Source organism: Populus trichocarpa, chromosome 10 (assembly GCF_000002775.5).
Source record: "Populus trichocarpa isolate Nisqually-1 chromosome 10, P.trichocarpa_v4.1, whole genome shotgun sequence".
Lineage (NCBI taxonomy): Eukaryota > Viridiplantae > Streptophyta > Magnoliopsida > Malpighiales > Salicaceae > Populus > Populus trichocarpa.
This window is the reverse complement of record NC_037294.2, coordinates 22,609,739-22,628,425: the sequence shown is the minus strand read 5'-3', so window position 1 is coordinate 22,628,425 and position 18,687 is coordinate 22,609,739. Positions and strand designations below refer to the sequence as shown.

The 18,687-nt window shown below is 35.1% G+C and overlaps 2 protein-coding genes across 5 annotated transcripts; one reads left to right on the top strand and one right to left on the bottom strand.

Moving 5' to 3' along the window:
• The first annotated feature begins 3,064 nt into the window (after nt 1–3,064).
• Nucleotides 3,065–3,619, top strand: LOC7468473 (ferredoxin-thioredoxin reductase, variable chain, chloroplastic). Its single transcript, XM_002315324.3, has one exon. It carries the CDS (start codon nt 3,065–3,067, stop codon nt 3,617–3,619), a length of 555 nt encoding a protein of 184 aa, XP_002315360.2.
• A 5,447-nt stretch (nt 3,620–9,066) lies between these two features.
• Nucleotides 9,067–18,161, bottom strand: LOC7468474 (katanin p80 WD40 repeat-containing subunit B1 homolog KTN80.4). 4 transcript variants are annotated; one of them, XM_024611095.2, is made up of 18 exons: nt 17,549–18,161; nt 17,293–17,449; nt 16,913–17,043; nt 16,695–16,812; nt 16,343–16,569; nt 15,684–15,786; nt 15,071–15,141; nt 14,886–14,960; nt 14,571–14,802; nt 13,895–14,410; nt 12,182–12,241; nt 11,982–12,103; nt 11,037–11,177; nt 10,296–10,370; nt 10,065–10,177; nt 9,781–9,897; nt 9,627–9,695; nt 9,067–9,527 (listed from the first exon to the last, which is right to left on the bottom strand). In XM_024611095.2, exons 2-18 carry the CDS (start codon nt 17,318–17,320, stop codon nt 9,464–9,466), a joined length of 2,262 nt encoding a protein of 753 aa, XP_024466863.2. In that variant the 5' UTR covers nt 17,321–17,449; nt 17,549–18,161; the 3' UTR covers nt 9,067–9,463. The 4 variants fall into 4 exon arrangements, with proteins under 4 accessions (XP_024466863.2, XP_024466865.2, XP_052312524.1 ...); XM_024611097.2 differs by having other exon boundaries at nt 11,037–11,171; nt 17,549–18,160; XM_052456564.1 differs by having other exon boundaries at nt 17,602–18,160.
• Between the last annotated feature and the right edge of the window lie 526 nt (nt 18,162–18,687).

The window sequence follows — 18,687 nt, the reverse complement described above, 5'->3', positions numbered from 1 at the left end:
TAAAAAAAATTTGAAAATTTTTTATTTTTTTCTTTGCTTCAAATTGATATATTTTTTGTCTTTTCAGATTATTTTAATACGTTAATATTAAAAATAATTTTTTTAAAAAATATATTATTTTAATGCATTTCCAAATAAAAAATACTTTGAAAAGCAACCGCAACCACACTTCTATCAAACATTTTATACATGTTTTTTGCTACACATAAACTCTAACCATAATTTTTACCAAACACGTATTTAAATCCAACTAATCACAACTAATCACATTTTTTTTACATTTTTTTTAAATCACAACCACAAAAATTATCTAAAAAAACAAACACAGTGAAAAAAGCAATAGTATATAGAATCGAAACTGGGCTGATTTTATTAGACCCGACGTTCGTGATAGGCTTGATGAGCGTGCGTGTGTCCACAGTATCAAGCAATAAATCGTCTATTTTTGGTTTATTAAAAAAAAACTAAAAGCAATTAGTAAATCATTGTGATGTTCACTGAAACATTTTAATTATATTTATGCTTTTCTAAAAAAAAACTAACAAAGCTTGAGGATGAAAATGTCTTTTCTAGAGAATTTATTGAGCATTACAAAATTAATTTAGGATAAATTGGTTTATATATATATATATATATATATATATATATATATATATATATATATATATATAGCACAATAAACTAATTTTGTTTTCTTTAAATTCAAAAAAATGTATAACTTTCACCTTGTGGTTTTTTTTATCTCTTCTTCAATATTTCTTGCACAGCTAAATTATGCTAATACCATTAAAAGAAAAAAAAAACATTAGTCTGACACAAAGGGGTATTTTTATTTTTCATTTTTTAAAACAATGAAGTGACATAATTGATCTTAAAATTAAAAATAAAAAAAAGACTTTAACCAAAGACATTTTATTGTTGTGTTTTTTTTTTTTTTGTCTAGGAGCTATTTAGTAATTTTAAAAAGTTAAATATTATTAAAAAAAAAAAAGCTAACATGTCAACGCCTGACGACTCTGAAGCCCTTTAGACAGCACATGTGAGACTGTACGGTTACAGAACTCCACCATATGTGACGGTGTTTGGAGCGGTGTGTATACCTCTTCGTGTTGGTGGGGGGCATGTGCACACAACAAAAATGCAATTGTGTTCTCTGATATGTATTTATATTAATTTTGGCTCTTATTTTTTTTTATTACTATTTGTTTTGCTTTTAATGTTTTTTGAAATTATTCTTTTTAATTCCATCCCTAGTTTTTTTTTCCAATTCAGTCATCATTCTTTTGATTACTTGTTTTTTGTGTTTTATCCTTTTCTTGATTTTTTTTAATTTTGTCCCTCGTTATTTTTCTTATCCAATCTTAATCCTCATTATTTTGACTGTTATTTTTTTTCTTGATTGTTTTTTATTTTTTCCATAAACATTTTATTTCATTTTATTTTTTTTATCTAATTTTGATCCATTATTTTGATTGCTATTTTTTTTATCCTTTTCTTATTTTATTTTATTTTTTCAATTTAGCATCTCATTATTTCTTCATTTAAAACATAACAGATAGGAATCAAAACATTAAACTTTAGTTCGTGATTTTTTGCTTGTCTACTTTTCTATAGAGTAATCTTGGTCATATAACTCGAAGCCAATTTAAGTTAAGCTTTTTTAGGTCCTTTATTAATAATTGAATTTTTTTGTTCAAATTCATCATTAAACATTGGATTATTGGGGCTTGAGCTTTGTTGTTTCTTTTATTTTTTTATGAGATTATCTCAATCTCATATTCCGAGTAGTAGTTTGGTCAAATTAATTCAAGTTGACTCAAATTATTTTTTTATGTTTTTTTTATGAAAATGAATTTTTTATTCAATTCCATTATTTGACATTAAATTATTGGCTCTTGAACCTTACGATTGTTTTTTTTATAGGGTTATCTCAAGTGCATATTAGTGAAGTTAATTTGAATTTTTTTTAGCGTTTTTTTTTATTAACTTCAGTCTTTTATGCTAGTTTATTTATAAAAAAAAATCTATATCACGAGTGGTGGGTTAATTAAGTTTACCCGGGTTGACTCAATTTTTTTTCTTCAACATTGCTTTGAAAAAAAAAATTATTTTTTAATTTTATCATTTGATATTAGATTATTACACTTTAATCTTTACAAATTTTTTTAAATTTCTTTTCTACATATCATTTTAATCTCATATCTCATCGAATTAACTTGATCATCATCTCCTGAACATTAATTCGTTAGAAAAATTAGCCCGGCCCATAAGGCATCACGGCCCACCTATCTAGTCAATTCATTTGGGAATTGTGGTGGGGTTGATCCCTGCCTGCCTGCCTGCCTGCCTGTTATGATAAGAAATAATATCAAAACATGAAAGAGTAGTTTGGAGATAACAACAACGTACGTGCTGCTTGCTATCCATAAAATATTGGAGGAGGGCAGTCCACCTCTGGTTCTTGATCCCTCCGCGCCCACTGATGTCATGCCACGTTTTCGTGGATACTTCGTTTGAATCATTTTCTATCTTTACAGGCCAACAATTTATTTATTTATTAATTATTATTTTAACCTTTTTCCCTTTAGAAAATGAGTTTGGAGAATAATTAAAAGAGTTTACTCACTGTGTTTATTAACAAAATTAATAGTAAAAAGGAAAATGTCAAACTCTCTCTGCTTTAGGTGAATTAATAGAATAGTTTAGTTTTTGAAACTGAGGAAGGAGGAGTAGTGAAGAATCGAATAGACCCCTTACTTACTCCATTCGCCTTTTGTTATTATTATAATAAATTGGGGTATTATCAGATAGAGAGAGAGAGAGAGAGGCAATAAGTAACAGTAATTAAAAAAATGTGAAATAGTAGTAGTAAAAATCCGAGAGGTAAAAGAGAGGAGATAGAAATTAGGCATAGATAGATAGATAGGTAGGGATTGATGACGAAAAATATATAAATCAAACAATATCCGACTGGACTGGATGTGTGGTAGTGCTCCAAAATTGAAATAGAATAGAAACAAGAGAAGGAACTAGATTACCCATTTTCTAGACTAGACGGAGCGCGATGGGCACGAGTGGGGCGTTATCGTCGGGAGCCGCCGCAGCCTGTTCGGCTTTCCGTTGCACAGATATCACCAAATTCAAATTCAAATTCAAATCCAATGCCTTATTTTCACCAAATCCAAGGCGTAACTGCTGCTGCTACTCAATTATTACTCCTACTTGCACTGCCACAGTAGCATCTACATCTTCATCTTCCTCTACAGCAGCAGCAAGTAGTACTTGTAGCAGAGGAAGAAGAAAAACACTAGTTTCATGCTCGGTGGCTTTACGGTCCAACAATTCCGCAACCATGGTGACAGAAGATGAGGAAGAGGAAGCGAAGAAGAAGATTGGAGCGAAGGTTAGGGTGAAGGTTCCGGTGAAGGTTTACCACGTGCCTCGAGTGGCGGAGGAATTGGATCTGTGTGGATTGGAAGGTGAGGTGAAGCAGTACGTGAACCTGTGGAAGGGGAGGCGAGTTTCAGCTAATCTTCCTTACAAGATTCAGTTTGTCCATTCAGGAGGAGTCAAGTTCTTTGCTCATCTCAGAGAGGATGAGTTGGAATTCCTTGATTGAACTGTCCTATCCTCATTTCCTTGCCTTCTTACATATCAATCATCATCCAATGCAGGCAGGCAGGAAAATACCTCTCTTTGCTCTTCCTTTTACTTTCATAATAAAATATGTATGTTGTTGTTATAATATGAATGGTGTGTATATACATATGTTCTTCTTCAATCCAATCAGTTTTACTTGTTATCACTTCACAATCGTCATCGTCATCATCATCATCATTGCTCTTTCTTTCAATTTAACAATCTTATTATCTGGAATTTCCTTTCTTTGCTTGTTTACTAATTGCTATTTTGAGGGGGCGTTTCTTCTTTAAAATTCGCAACTGCAGTGCTACATCTGATCTATTTTGCCTACATATACAGGCTTCTGTGATTGTAGTTAGGATCAATTCTAAGCTAGCGCTTGAAATGGTGGAGCTCTTATACTCCCAACTTATAGGGTGTGTTTGGCTGGAGGGCATTGAGGGAGGGGTGGATAAAGAGAGAGGGATGAGAAGTGAAGGATGGGGTGTTCCTTTTGTTTGGAAAGAAGGGCTAGGACCCAAGGAAGGTTTGGAAGGATCCCTCTATTCTTTCCAAAGGATTGCCTTTTATCCTTCCCTCTATAGTTAGTCAAACAATTAGATGGATGGGTTAACATCCATCCTTTCATTTTACCCTATTCATCCTCCCCCAGCCAGTCCTTCCTGCACAGACCCATAGGGTTGCTCTTCCTGACAAAGCGCTCATTTTTGGAGATGCATTTCAATATGTTGGCAGATGTGCTAGGGTTTAATCCACTTCGTTTCTGACTTCTCTTTGGGCACTTGTTCCTAGTCTTGTTCCTCTAGTTAGTTTATCTTGAGGTTGCTCCTTATTGTATCTCGCCATCTAGTGGGATCTCAATACTCAATGTTGGTTGGTTATCTTTGGAAAATGACAGCAGGGAATTGATAGAATATAGGAAATGGTGAAGGGTATTCCCAATTTTTTAGGACCACGGATTAGAAAGGAAAGTCCAGGAAATCATGGAACACTGACTAGGATGTGTGTTTTTGCTTCATCTGGTATAATAAGGAGGCAGTCATATATTATACCCATGCAATAATACATATGCAATGCAGAGCATCTATTATTCAGTGCTCCTTGGACAATTAGAATTATGTTACATCAAACTTGCCATACGCTGTTCTGATTCTTCTATTGCATGTAATCAAATTTGATGATTTGCTTTTTCTAGCTTGTGACAATTTTCAATTAAAAGCTGTTTGCTATTGTACAGCTCTGACAGAATTAACGATCACTAGTATGGCTCTGATTGAACTGAAGATTAATTAAATATTTGTACTGTGGTTTTTGGATCTTTCGTAGACCTCTGCCCTGCCATTTCTTTCATCTTCATGCTTTGCATTTTTCTTTGAATTGAAGATCCGCTAAAACATAGTTTTCTCAATGGAATGAGCTGTGGACTTATTCTCTTAGCATTCTTATGGAGGCTGTTCATATGTTTTGGATTTGGTGTCGAAGCACTAGACATGTTTCAGAGGCCAGTTGCCTGTTTGTTACTGTTTGCCAGTAATATTACTCCAACTTTTGTGGTGATGTGAAATTTCTTACATTTTACTGGCATTTTAACTTTTAAGACGAGGAACTTGTTGAGGGCATGCAATCCGTCCGCTATATTGTTTTGAAGGCTAATCTCGATTGGTTACTTTATATCGTGACTTGTAGCAGATGACCTTTATGCTCGGTCCCTGGGTCCTAGTTCATGGGTAGCTTTGATCCCGGTGAAAGACAGTTTCTTTACGACGAGGCGTTTGCGTTTGAAGCAAAAGGCAAGAGCCAAACGTTTGTTAAAGAAAAAAACAGCATTCACTGTTCATGGGCCTGTGTTTGCAACGCAAGATAAGAAGAAGCAGCTAAGAGCTGCTTTCAAATGCTTCCCGCTTATTTTGGTAAATTTGATTTTTAATTCTGAAATTAAATAATTGAGCTCTCATTCTCTACGGACTCTACCTATCTACGGATTCTACCTATCATAAAAAATTAAATTCATGGGGTGATAGATATTTATGCCCGTATAAAGTAATTTATTATACTCTACTATCATAGAGATTCTTTTCTCTATATGCCAATAGCAAGCAATCACTAGCTTTCTTCTTATAAATGATGATTATGGCCATGTTTGGATTATGGTTAAATTATTGTTATTTTTTAAAATAAAAATTAAATTAAATTTTTATATATTAATATCAAAAATAAATTTTATAAAATAAAAAATATTATTTTAATATATTTTAAAACATAACTATCAACCTATCCGACCCAGTAAAATAAAATAAAAAATTTTATTTTTTATTTTTAATTGTGTTTTATTTTAAAAATTAGTGTTTAACATTATTCAATGACACTAATGATAAATCAGACGGAGATCGCAATCTCAATTTTATTCCTGATGATATTTTACCTAATGTTGTTGCGGCCTTAAGAAACCAAGAAAATTGTAGTCCTTGTCGAATGTATTTCATACGTGATGTAATTGTAGATGGTTTAATGGAATAATAAAAAATATTTTATATAAAGTATTATTTATTTCATGATGTAATGGCGGTAGTTAAATTTACAATATTTAAATTAAAAACCATCAATATTAATATATATTTTTTGAAATTATTTTACAACCTCAATTTGAAAAGCATTTTTAACCAAATATATTAAACTACTTTTTTATTCAACATTAATTTCAACTACAGTTTTAACCAAACATATATAAATATCAAACTAATCTCAATTAAAAATATTTTTTATAAAACAACTGTTTTCAAATCCCAACCAAAAAGTTACCACAATACCAAATTAAGCAATGATGCTTCTTATACCTTTGGTTTTTTATTTTTTTTTAATTAAGAATAGCCACACAGTTAGAAGAACGTAGAGACAACATACTTGTAAAAATCAAAAGAAAATTCATGAATTTATTTAAAAAAAAAAACCAGCATGAAACTCATACTGCATCCCTCGCACAGAAGATCTATGCATGGAATCATATGAATCAAGCTCTAAGATGTCGTTTGGTAACGTGGCTGTAGGTGAGGTTCACCCGCAGCCACACATAACAGCGTTTGGTTAAGAAGAAAAAATTACATCTTGCTGGTAGGACCCACTAAAATCAAAGATTGGGACGCAGGTTTTGAGAAGCAGCATTTTACTGCTTCTCATAGTGGGGGAGGAACCTCAACAGTGGAGCATGGCTCCACTATCGCACTGTTCACTAAAGTGAACAATATTTTTTTTTTTTTTGAAAAACCAATGTGAAAAGTTTAGTTTAGTTTTTTTTTCCCGAAAAACTAGTGCAGTTAATTGATTGCACTCGCATTGTTCACGTGAACGTGATCGGTTTTTTTTTTGTTTTTTTTAAAAATTAGTTTAAGATGAATTAAATTTACTTGTACTGTAATCTCAATTTTATTTCTGATAATATTTTATCTAATTTTATTGCACGCATGATAAATCATGGAAACTGTAGTTATTGTCGAATGAATTTTGTACGTAATGAAATTGTTGATTTTTTAAAAAAATTATGTTTTACTCGAAAAACTAGTATTTAATATTATTTAATAACACTACATAAATTAGAAGGATATCGCATGATGACGTAGCATTTGTGGAATTTGATCGCAATTCCAATTATGTTCTTGCCCGGTCCGACCTAGTTAAAAAAAATCAGTTTTTATTTTTATTTTAATTGTGTTTTATTCAAAAAATTAAAAGGAGATCGCTTGATGACATAACAAAAAATTCAGTTTTTATTGTTGCGCGCTTAAGAAACCATGGAAAATATAGTCATTGTTGGATAGATTTCGTATGTGATGACATTGCACATAGTTTAATAGAATAATAAAAAATATTTGATATCAATATTATTTATTTCATGATGTAATAATAGTAGTTAAATCTACAATATTTAAATTAGAAATCATTAATATTAATATATATATTTTTTAATTATTTTATAACCTCAATTTGCAAAGTATTTTTTTAACCAAACACATTAAACTACTTTTTGTTCAACCTCAATTTCAACTATAGTTTTAACTAAACATATATTTTTCCAAACCAACATCAATTAAAAATACTTTTTATAAAATAATTTTTTTAAAATTACAAATACAGCAATCTCAATATCAAACACATTCTTAATACAGAATAGTTGTTTCCAAACTGGACCAGCTCTCAAAATGGATTGTCAGGCCAAGGGCCCAAGCAAGATAGATCAACATGGGACGAAAGACGCGAAATCACAACAGAACCAAACCAAATCAATCAACCAATCAGATAATAATAATAATGATTACGACAGGAAAACAAAAGGCTGTAAATTTTCAAAACCTAAAAAGGAAGAAACCCTTGGTGAAACCTTAAAATCAACAACACAAAAAAAATCAAACGACTTCAAGATGGAAATCTGAAGAAACAACTTGGCTATTGATATTTTATTCAAGCCTCTTTAGTTGAACCTGGTCGAAGGAGATGAAGATGCATAGTGAAAAATAAATTTTTTTTTACTCATAGCACCTGGTTGAAGTAGAAGAGGAAGAGAGATTCAAGCCCTCTTGAGTCTCTACTGATCAAACCCAAACCTAAGGGTCTGCTTGTCTCTGCATCTTCCTCTCCTTCTTCAACTCAGCCTCTCTCAATTATTTTGCTATAAAAGCTAATAAAGGGTTCTGGGTTTTTTTTTCTTGACTAGATTGAAGCCCTTGGAGTAAAAGCTGTGCTTTTGGTCCTTCTCCAACTCAACCTCTCTTGGTTATTTTGCCACAAAAGCTAATCAAGGGTTCTAGGTTATTTTTGTTTTTCCTGACCAAATCCAGGCCCTCTGAGGTCTGGAGTGAAAGCTGTGTTTCTGGTGCAATAAGTCAAAAGAAAAAAGAGAGGAATAAAATACGCGGTAGGAACGTAAAAAAGGTAGCAAAAAAAAAAGAAAAAAAAAATAACCTTCCAAAACAATCAAGCTTTCCAGAGCAAGGGAAAAATCATTAGTACACTGTTAAAGTCCACGGTAAAATACCCCATAATACACAGTACATATCTGACCTCTTTTAGTTTTTTTTTCTTAATAATTCTAATTCTAATTTAATTTAATTTGCATGCATCGGTTACTGATCTTGCTGCGTGATTCTTTGAAGCTTCCGCTGTTTAATTGCTGGTTTTGTTCTGGCTGGCTTGGGTCCAACAGGCCTCTGAAGTTAGGCTTTCGTAACAGGGCATGTTGGTCCAGCACCCATATGGGAGCTTCTAGGCCCCTGGCAGGGCCTTTACTCGTGCAACTGGCTAGGCCAGCTGTAGATAAAGTCCAAAACAGCCGCGTACACAAAAGGCCGAAACAGAACATGCTGTTCAGTTTGAAAAGAAAAAAGAGAACAAAAGCGGTTGTAACGGAGGCGGCGAGTAGCCGCAACATATTCGTACACACTTAAAACCAGTTTGCTCTATTTCCTCTTTCGATAGGTATTCAAAAAAGAATGAATTGATACAGTGCCAAGGTTACAATCTGTTTCCTACATGTTGAGTGGGCAAAATCCTTTTCCACATTGAAAGATTGTCAGGACTGCAGCAACCGATGGCAGATGGAGATACACCTATGTTAGCTTTCAAGTTTCAGTAGTAATTAAGATAGAATCAGCGGTACATGGAGGTCTGGGGCCAACCAAGGCAGAAAACTTGGAAGTATTAGCCGATGTAAGGCAAGCAGTTTTAACTCCTACAAATGCACACTCTGCTCCTCCCATAAAGAAATCATAATCCAATCCATGTAGGCTAAAAACAACATTCACAGTCGCCCCTCAGAAGAAACGGTGTTTGGTCATGATACTTCTTGAAGAGCTAGATTTAGCTCCTGGGCGTACTTCGCAACTGAACCACCTTTCCTATTGAACAAAACAGAGAGTAGAATAAAAGAATCCAGACACAATACATTGGGATATCAAAGCAGCAGTTGTCAAGCCCGCTAAGAAAATTGAAGCTACCTTGTAAGGGTAAGCAGGCAACGCTTGACTTTCTCAAGCTCTACAAAGCAGATATTGCAACGTTCCAACCTGTGAACCACATAAGCAGCGTCTCAAAGCAATTTTTGTTGTGTGCAAAGAAAAAACAATTGCAAACATTACAAAAGGTGCACACCTTTGCTCTGCTTCAATATCCACACCAACAGATGTTGATGCTGATAGAGTCGAATAGATCATTGAACCAAATGTCCTGACCAGCTTCAGCAGCATGTCCAGTGAAATGCTTGAGTGCCTAAATACAAGATAGTTTAGCAATGAATCCTCGCTATTGGCACTTTCTTTTGAAAATAACCAACACTTGGTGCTGCCCACTGGAAACTACATTTTCTTATGATGGAAAACACATAGACCAACAGCTGTAAGTTGATTAACTGACAAGTATTACAAAGCACAACCTACCTATCCATGTCACTTTCAAGCAGGTTAGTAAGAAGAGGCAGGAGACATGTGCATATATCCAATGTGACAGTGTCAATTTTATCTGCCACAATACTGATTACATCAGCAAGGACCTGCCAGTTACAGCATATGGAAAGAAACTAAAGGTTAAGAATGAATGTTAAAAGAACTGTAGTATCCAAATATGCTTATTAAATACAGTGAGAAAAGAGGAGGGAAAAGGGAACTCACGGCGTGGTCAGCCATCTTCTCCATTGCACCAATGGCCCCCTTTACATCATTTCTCTCCCAATATCTATGGACAACCTACAGGAAATCATAGAAAAGTTTCACCAACCTTTCAATGGCAGCTAGCTGGATGCAAACATATTAACAGAAGTACAAAAGGGAGAAAATAAACGGGGGGCACATGATGGCTAAATGGAGAATAAATGTAGCATGCAGTTTCTAAGTTCTCATATGTTACAAAAGATAAGAGATGGCCCCAAAACCAAAGAATCTGCTGGGTCAATGCTGTGTATTTCTTGCAGAAAACAGGTTACACCATTGCATCTGTTCGTTTCTACCATATCAATAAGAAAGTAATAATTAGATTGTGACAACTAACTTGCAGTTGGAAGGGATAAAGCAAGTACAGATAGGAGCTTATAACCAGCAATTTGGGAGGGTGCTCTGATTGAATCCATCGTTATGATAAGAATAAAAAATTATGGAGATGCTAAAAGGCAATTTATCAGTTAGGGACAGAAACAAATTACAGTTGCAATTTGAGGTACTTGCATTCATAGCATAGTAACTTTATTGGTAATGAATTTATCTCCATCTCTCATGTGGAATTATGTCAAGAAATGCCAAAACAAAGACGCTGATGTTTTCTGTCACCAGCTCTCCCCTGCCCTTGAATGGGCAAAATATTACGTTTATGTCTACACTTGTCACACACGTACACACTCACTTATCCAGCTAAGTCACCTGTAACTTGGCAGAACGAGACTGCATAGAGCTGACAAATTGATCATGCTGTTCCATTAAGTCTGCAATAACATCCTCGTCACTAGCAGAAACCATTTCCTTTTCGATGGATGGGGCACGTCCTCTCTGTTTAAACTTCAACTTATTAACAGATGAAAAAGGTGTATAAATCAGCATCTTTAAAGTGAATGAAATGAGAAGACTTAAACAAGCACATAAAAAATATTTTGGAAAAATTAAGATCCGGAACGGGATTGTCAGGACTCTATTGTTCTAGATGCTTTTATGCCTTCTATGCCATGTGAGAAGCTCCCTCCAGAGAGACCACTACAATTTAGTGCAACCATCATTGTGACAAATGCAACACAAAAAAAACATATATACCTCTACAAAGTTTGTAAACTAGGTGTATCCTCAACTGGAATAAATTTGTATCCCTCCACGTGAACAGTTTATCCTCCATTTTCCAACCAGAAACATTTCTAGTTAGATCATAGGCAGTGCCACTGAACTAAAATGTCATCTTTTTTAGGAAATTGAGTGCATAGAGATATCAGAATTGGCACCATAAAATGTAAAACTGATGTTCTGATCGCAGTACTGATGAAAAAAATAATTATGAATCGTAAACAGCACATATTTGATATCATCCATAACAGAACAAGGTGAGGGATGTGAAAATTTTCAATTAATAATTGTTTCATTCATACAAGCAAAGATAAAATGATAGATCATTTTTGTACGGAAGATAAAGACCTAGAATCAAACATAATCAATTAACAGGTCCTTTTCGTTTTTATGTTTTTTGGACATGATATGTTCTGCATAACACTTTGAAAACATGTAATACAGTCCTGAAACCCAAAATAGTAGCACATGTCTTCAGGTGATCAGAAAGTTATGAAAGAGAATGGAACAAGTACAAAAGTTGAAATCAAATCCTACCATATTAAGAGGGAGCACATTCACCACAGATGATGTCCCGGCAGAAATGCCAGAAGTAGGTCCCTCATAGCTAGGAGAGCTTCCCCTTTTCTCCCAGTTTATCATAAGTGAACGCATTCTTCCTACATATTTAATGTGAAATAGATTAGGCATATTTGCATTATTGACAAACCTCATATTGCAATCAGGAACAGCAATACCTCCTTTCTGGCTTTCAATGGAGGGTGCATCTCTGTTTATTTTATGTCCTCGAGTCTCACCTGGAAGAAACATTAATATTTTCAACATTGGAGCCGCGCATTCCATTTCAACTGACAAAAGTGTGAAAAGTATGCCAATCCAAAGCCACAAATGTACCAAGCAAATCAAAGTCCAACTCATGGAGTCAATGAAACATAGAGAATACGATGGGAATCATGATCTATTGAATGGGTAAACAGCCCTATGATTTCTTCCACCAACACTGCACGAACATCCATATTTCACTCTTCATTTTCAGCATCATCCCTGTCCATTTCATGAAACCACCCTTCCACCAGCCAAAAAGGTGGATACTTACTGGATTCTTATTAATGTTGTTTCAAGCTATATAAGCCATGTTTCTTCTTGAATCAGATATCAGTGTTGACATAATCACTAAGGGCAATGTATTAGCATGATTATCAGCAATTTTGAGAAAGGTGATGAATTTTAACTAGCTTAGGCTGCCATATAAAAGTTGCAAGAGCTGTTTTGATCAGCTAAACCAACCTTGGTGCCTTTTTCATAAAACTAAGGCATTCCCGGCATTGTCATTCCAAGCATCTTAATAAAAAGTCAGATTCATTGTCATTCTAAGCATCTTAAATAAAAATGATTGATCATAGTAACTTGAATATAGATCTGAAATATAGGGTATAGATCTAAGCATATTTAATCTCTTTGAAAATAAGCTAAATTAAGCAATGGCAGAAAACCTCAGTGGAGTACCAGTAAAGCATTATTTGCTCACTACACACCAATTGCACCTAGAAATTCATGGAACAAGTTTCTCAGTTCTAGCAACCTAGATACTATCAAAATGAAGCCTCTTCTATAGCATTTTCAACTGTACCTTATCAAAATATTATCTGTAAACCTTATAGTTGCAGTTGTTTATAAATCAGTCCATGGTAAAGCAAGTCACTTAAAGCTATAAATAAATGTGTCGCTGCCATCCTACAGAAAGCAAACCAGAAGGCTTAAATACTTTTTAATACCCTTACCCATCAAGTTCATAATGGGAGCCAATTCCAAGTCCATTGTAAACCAACTATTCACCGCATAAGTACACTTTGATTTGATAGATTTCTAAGCCAAAAGGAAGGTTTCGAAAGCATTCCCAAAGAATGCAGAAACCCTAAATTCTCAATGCAACAGCCTATCAAATTGTGAAACATGTGTAACAGGTAAACAGCTGAGTAAAGACAGCCATCAGCAACTTTAGGAGCTCAAATCAGACCAGATTCCTTATCTACAAAAGGATCCTACCTTGAAACCTTAATTTTTGTCTTTTGAAACCCTATAACATCTAAAGAAGCAATCAACCATCCCCTTCAATCCTCTGATTAAAATGTCATCATCTCTGTGTTATATAAAGGAGAGGCTAGTTGATATTGTTGGACTAAAAGACTAAAAACATATAGTGTGCATTTATAATGATCAAATATATGAAAGAAAGGTTTAAGAATTGAAATGCAACAATCTTACTTCAAATTTTACAAGAAAAATCTTGAGTTCCGATCTATCTGATTATTAAAAGTTATTTCTATACAGATAACAAGCTAAATGACGGAATGGCAACTATGAAGCAGCCACAAAACAACAGCATCATACATATATACAGACACTGACAATCAGCAGCAAATAATTTTTTCTTAATTAGTAACACTTACAGTTTTCTTTCTGATAACTAGTGGGTGGCTCCAATGTTGAATCTGATTTATAGTTTCCAGATCCAAAAGATTGTTCAGCAGTTGTTAGTCCATGAATCGAACCTTTAACTGCAGGAGAAATATTCCTATCAGTGACACTGATCAGTTCTGTTGCCTTGCAACCTGTGGTCTCAGCAGGCTGGATAGAGGTAGTTGGCTGGTCCATGTCCTCTCTGCTATTTGAAAATTTCCGGAAATCAGTTGTCTTCAAATGCAAAGAAAATGGCATTGTCCTTGCGGCAATATCAATTTCTTTTCTGGAGCCAGCAACTTGCTCTGATCTTGAGTTGGTTCTGGGGACAATTACAGGAATTACATCTGCCTTGTTCAAGACTGGAACATTAACAGCTGAATAGACCTTCATAGAACTCCTCTTTGGGGCTGCTGTGCTAGGAACTGTTATTGGACCGGTAATGGTTGCCTTCAACCCAGTGTTTAAGCTCGCTCTTTGAGGAGTACCAGGTGCACTTCCCGTCGCTTCAATTAGAATGTTGAACCAGGAATGAAGAACATATGTCACAATCCAGCTTAAGGAATTATTTTAAACCAATTTTTTTAAAGAATAAAGTAAAGAGAAAAATACAATAGCCAAAACCAACACTGAACCAAGAATTGAAAGATTCAAAAAACAGCTTACTCGGCAAAACCTTTGATTCTTTAGAAAACTCCTTCCCGTGATCTGAATTTTGAAAATCTGACAACCTTTCAAGAGATTTTGTTTCCTTTACTAAATCTACAACCCACACTCCTACACAACTCTGATTGTATGAGCAGCCAAGAAGCTTTCCTTCATGAACATTGAGATCTGACAACTTGGACCATCCCACATCCACAGAATCAGGGCATCCTATTGGTTCCCAGGAGAAAACCTAAAAAGTTGGTTGCAAATTTAGTAAAACCAGTAGACCTGAAGAACTACCTCTATATATATATACTGAGAGAGAGAGCTTACTTTTAAACTTTCATGCAATCCACAGAGTAGAGTCCTCCCATCAGAATTAAAGGTCAAACAACGCACTCCAGTTGTCTAAAGGGAGACAGGTTCCACAAAAAGCATTCTCTCATAAGAAAAAGCACTAGAAAAGATTTATGTTCCCAAGTTGACGATAAAAGGTATCTCTTAAGGCATAAAATTACCTCTGGCCCAGCAGAACCTATTAGCTCAAAGGTTTCAAGATCCCAAAATTTTACTGTCCTGTCAGCAGAACCTACAAAAAGGCAACAAATTAAGGTACACAAAGATGTGAATTTTCCAGGAAAATGCAAATTTCTAATCACAGATACAGATTCCTAGTGATGGGGTTCCAACAAACATAATCACGCGCCTATAATTTTATATAAAAATAGTTGCACTTACCTATGCATACACCTAATTCATTTCTTGCAAAATTTCAGTTTCGGATTGACACAGAATTAATGAATACTGCTGGTGGTAATGCTAAAGTTGAAGATATAGAAAAGGTTTAACTTTATGTTTTTCTTACTATTTTGTTTAATCATTCTTTATTGGATATGGAATAAAAGATAGAATCATCAATTCAAGACTAAAAAATTCTTTGACTTGTTAGAAGCAAAATGTTAAGGTAAGTGTCAAAATGCATGCTGTCGCAGGAAGAATTACCAAGATCTATCACAAATCAACACCTTGGAAAAACATGCAATGAAGAAGACAGCATGTGTTGAACCGTGGATTAAAAATAAAATAACATTACAGTAGACAGGTAGCTTTTCATGGAATCATATAACTGACCTGTTGCAAGAAGAAACTCGTGGGGATGAAAATCTATGCACTGAATCTGACCCTCATGGCACTTGAAATCGTGCAATAGCTTTCCAGCAGTCAAATCCCACAGCTGTTGAAATCGTGCACATTGCAGAGTTAGTTAAAAAAAGAATCAAACAAAAGAAACCTGTATGTGCGGTTATCTCAAGTAAAAGGAACTTACAAGTGGTAGACACACTAAATATGACCCTAATGCATTCATTAGTTGCATTGACTTGAGAGAGAATTGGGTCCGAACCTTGTCTCAGACCCTTGGCACCAGGCACAGTGTGCAGGGCCAAAATATATTTGGCTGACTCAACTCTCTTAAATTCAAGTCACCAGGTATCAGTCTCAGACCCTTGGCACCAGGCACAGTGTGCAGGGCCAAAATATATTTGGCTGACTCAACTCTCATAAATTCAAGTCACCAGGTTGATACGCATCTATTCACTGAATATGAAGACATAAAGAAAAGAAACTGGGCAGCAGAAGTGCATAAGACCATGTGTGAAATTTAAGGGCTGTCAATGTGAGGTCCTTGTGATGCGGACTGGACACGGGACCTTTAGTATTTTCTGGCATGATGTGTGTGAGTGGCTGGGTGTAGACATGATGTACACCAAGAGAAAGAAAACAGTTATAACCTTAACAGTATTGTCCTCTCCACCGGATACAACCCAGCGACCATCTGGGGTAAATCTGATTGCATTGACCCCTCGAGTGTGGCCCTTGTATGTGTGAATACAGCCCTTCTTTCTAATATCCCATATCTTAAGATTTGTGTCCAGGGAACCAGATGCAAAGAACTCTCCAAAAGGGTGAAAGTCAACAGATATGCAATTGGATCTGTGACCAGTGAGTGTGCGAACAACTACAGACAGAACACATGGCAAGTGATGAATTTAACAGACAGAAAAGATAATTAGTAAGAAACAATAGGAATATACAAGTAAATTCTAGTATAGTAAGAGTTTAGAGGACACATCACAAGCATACTTTTTGCCTCCTCTAAATCCCAAAGCTTGACCGTACCGCTTGCAGCTCCAGCAGCTACTAGGACTTCTGAAGAATCAAAGCTTACTGAATCAATCCCGCTTGTATGTCCGGACAAACTCTGCATGAAAATATTGGATTAGACGGAATGAAAATCATCAGACACCAGACCAGAAAGAAAATGGTACAAAAAAAAATCACGAACAGAATCGAGAACTGACCAGTATAGCATTGGGCTTACCAATAGCCCAGAGATTAACCTTGTGATCTTCTCCTCCAGTCACAAGAACCCTGGATGATTTCCTGCCAATCTTGAGGCAATTGACACTCGAAGAATGAGCCACAAATTCCTCTTTTCAAGCAATTTTAAAAGAAATTGTGGTCAAGGCCAACAACAGCAGCAGCAATCACTACTATTATCAGTTAAGCAACAGTTTATTCAACGGAGTTTATTTATTTATTTATTTATTTTATTTTTTAAAAGACAGATCTGAAATGAATAAGGCAAAATGCAGATCAAGCAAAAGAAAAAAAAGAGTAGCGTGAGCATTGTAATGAGCAGACGAAGCCGTAAAAACAAAAACAAAATTGAGGAGGATACGGAGTTTGTAGGCGCGTTTAGTAGTCATTGCATTGAGAATTAAGAAGAGAAAAATGGAAGGGTGAATAGAAAACCCTAATAATCGAGCAAATGCCGCAGCACTTGTTTCTCTTTACACGTTCAGCAAGTTGTTTAAATCATCATCATCGTCTTCAACCTAACAGAAAAGGGAAAAAAAAAAAAAAACAGATCTCGTTTAGGAAAATACAAACAATAAATAAAATAATAAAAAAATGCAAGCATATGCCATACGTACGTTAGCTAAAAAATCAAAGCAGTGGTCGGATCGACGGAGAGGAAAGCACATACATTGTGTTGGAGTAGTTGAAAGCTACCGCACCGCCTCGCCTCGCCTCCTTTTTTTTTTTTTTGTCTGCCTGTCTTTGTCTATGCTTCTTTCTCCGCACTTAAAATTAAAAATTAAAAATTAAAAATCACGTACTAATCAACTGAGTACTGAGTTATGGCGGAGGAGAAAGTTACAGAATGTCCACCACACGCTAGTAGTAGGGGTAGTTAAGTAGAAGACTAACACCGGTAATGAAATGAAATTAATTAAGAAAGAGACTAACTAAGGAATAGTGTTTATTTATGCGAGAAATGGTAATGCTGATGCTGCAGATTTAGCAGTTACTGGGGAAGAAAATGATAAACACAAGCCACGCACAGAGATGGAATGTAACAGGAGAGGGTGGGACTCAGCCTAGAGTAGCAACCAGAGGCAAGAAATAGAGAAAGGAGAAGAGGCGCTTTCACATTCACAGGAGAGATGCGTACCTCTATCGCTCTCTCTGTGCAAGATAATAAAAAAAAAATTACGCTGATATTTTTTTAACAAATACTAAAGACTGGAAGTGGAGTGAATTACTTTCTAAGCGTGCTAATTCAAATTAATCTCAAAGGGTGGGAAATAGACTATATGACGAAATATCAAACTACAAGGAGAAAAAAAAAAAGGTGTGTGAAAATTACCCGTCGTCTCAAAGGAGCTGGGACCCAAAAAAAAATAAACAAGTAAACCCACCTGGCTACAAGGCCTCACCGAGCTCAACGGGTAGTGGACCAGGGTCCACCTCCAACTTTACTATTCAGGTCTCCCTCCTTGCCTGAATTCAAATCAAAATCAAAAGGCCCAAAGCATGCCCCGCCTCCACTCGACCTTCTCGTACCTTTCTCACTTTTTTTTCATTTTTCTTTTAAAAGTCAATAGGCCCATGTATATTATAATTATAAAGAATACTAGAACAACGTGTTTTACAGTTTTGCCTCTAATGTTTTCAGTTTTTTTATTTGCTCATTGTAGTTTTAAGTCTATTTATTTCAATTTTCAAACTTTATTTTCATCGCCTCTGATAAAAGTAGAGCAATTATCAAAAAAAGATAGACAAAAGAGAA

What these genes read in the sequence shown, in the direction of transcription:
- LOC7468473 (XM_002315324.3), top strand. Translation starts at nt 3,065, where the DNA reads ATGGGCACGAGTGGGGCGTTATCGTCGGGAGCCGCCGCAGCCTGTTCG.
- LOC7468474 (XM_024611095.2), bottom strand. Translation starts at nt 17,320, where the DNA reads ATGACTACTAAACGCGCCTACAAACTCC. An exon ending in CGAGTTTCTTCTTGCAACAG is followed by an intron (nt 15,142 to 15,683) that starts GTCAGTTATATG and finishes GCCTTTTTGTAG; the next exon opens with GTTCTGCTGACAGGACAGTA. An exon ending in GATATTGAAGCAGAGCAAAG is followed by an intron (nt 9,696 to 9,780) that starts GTGTGCACCTTT and finishes TGTGGTTCACAG; the next exon opens with GTTGGAACGTTGCAATATCT.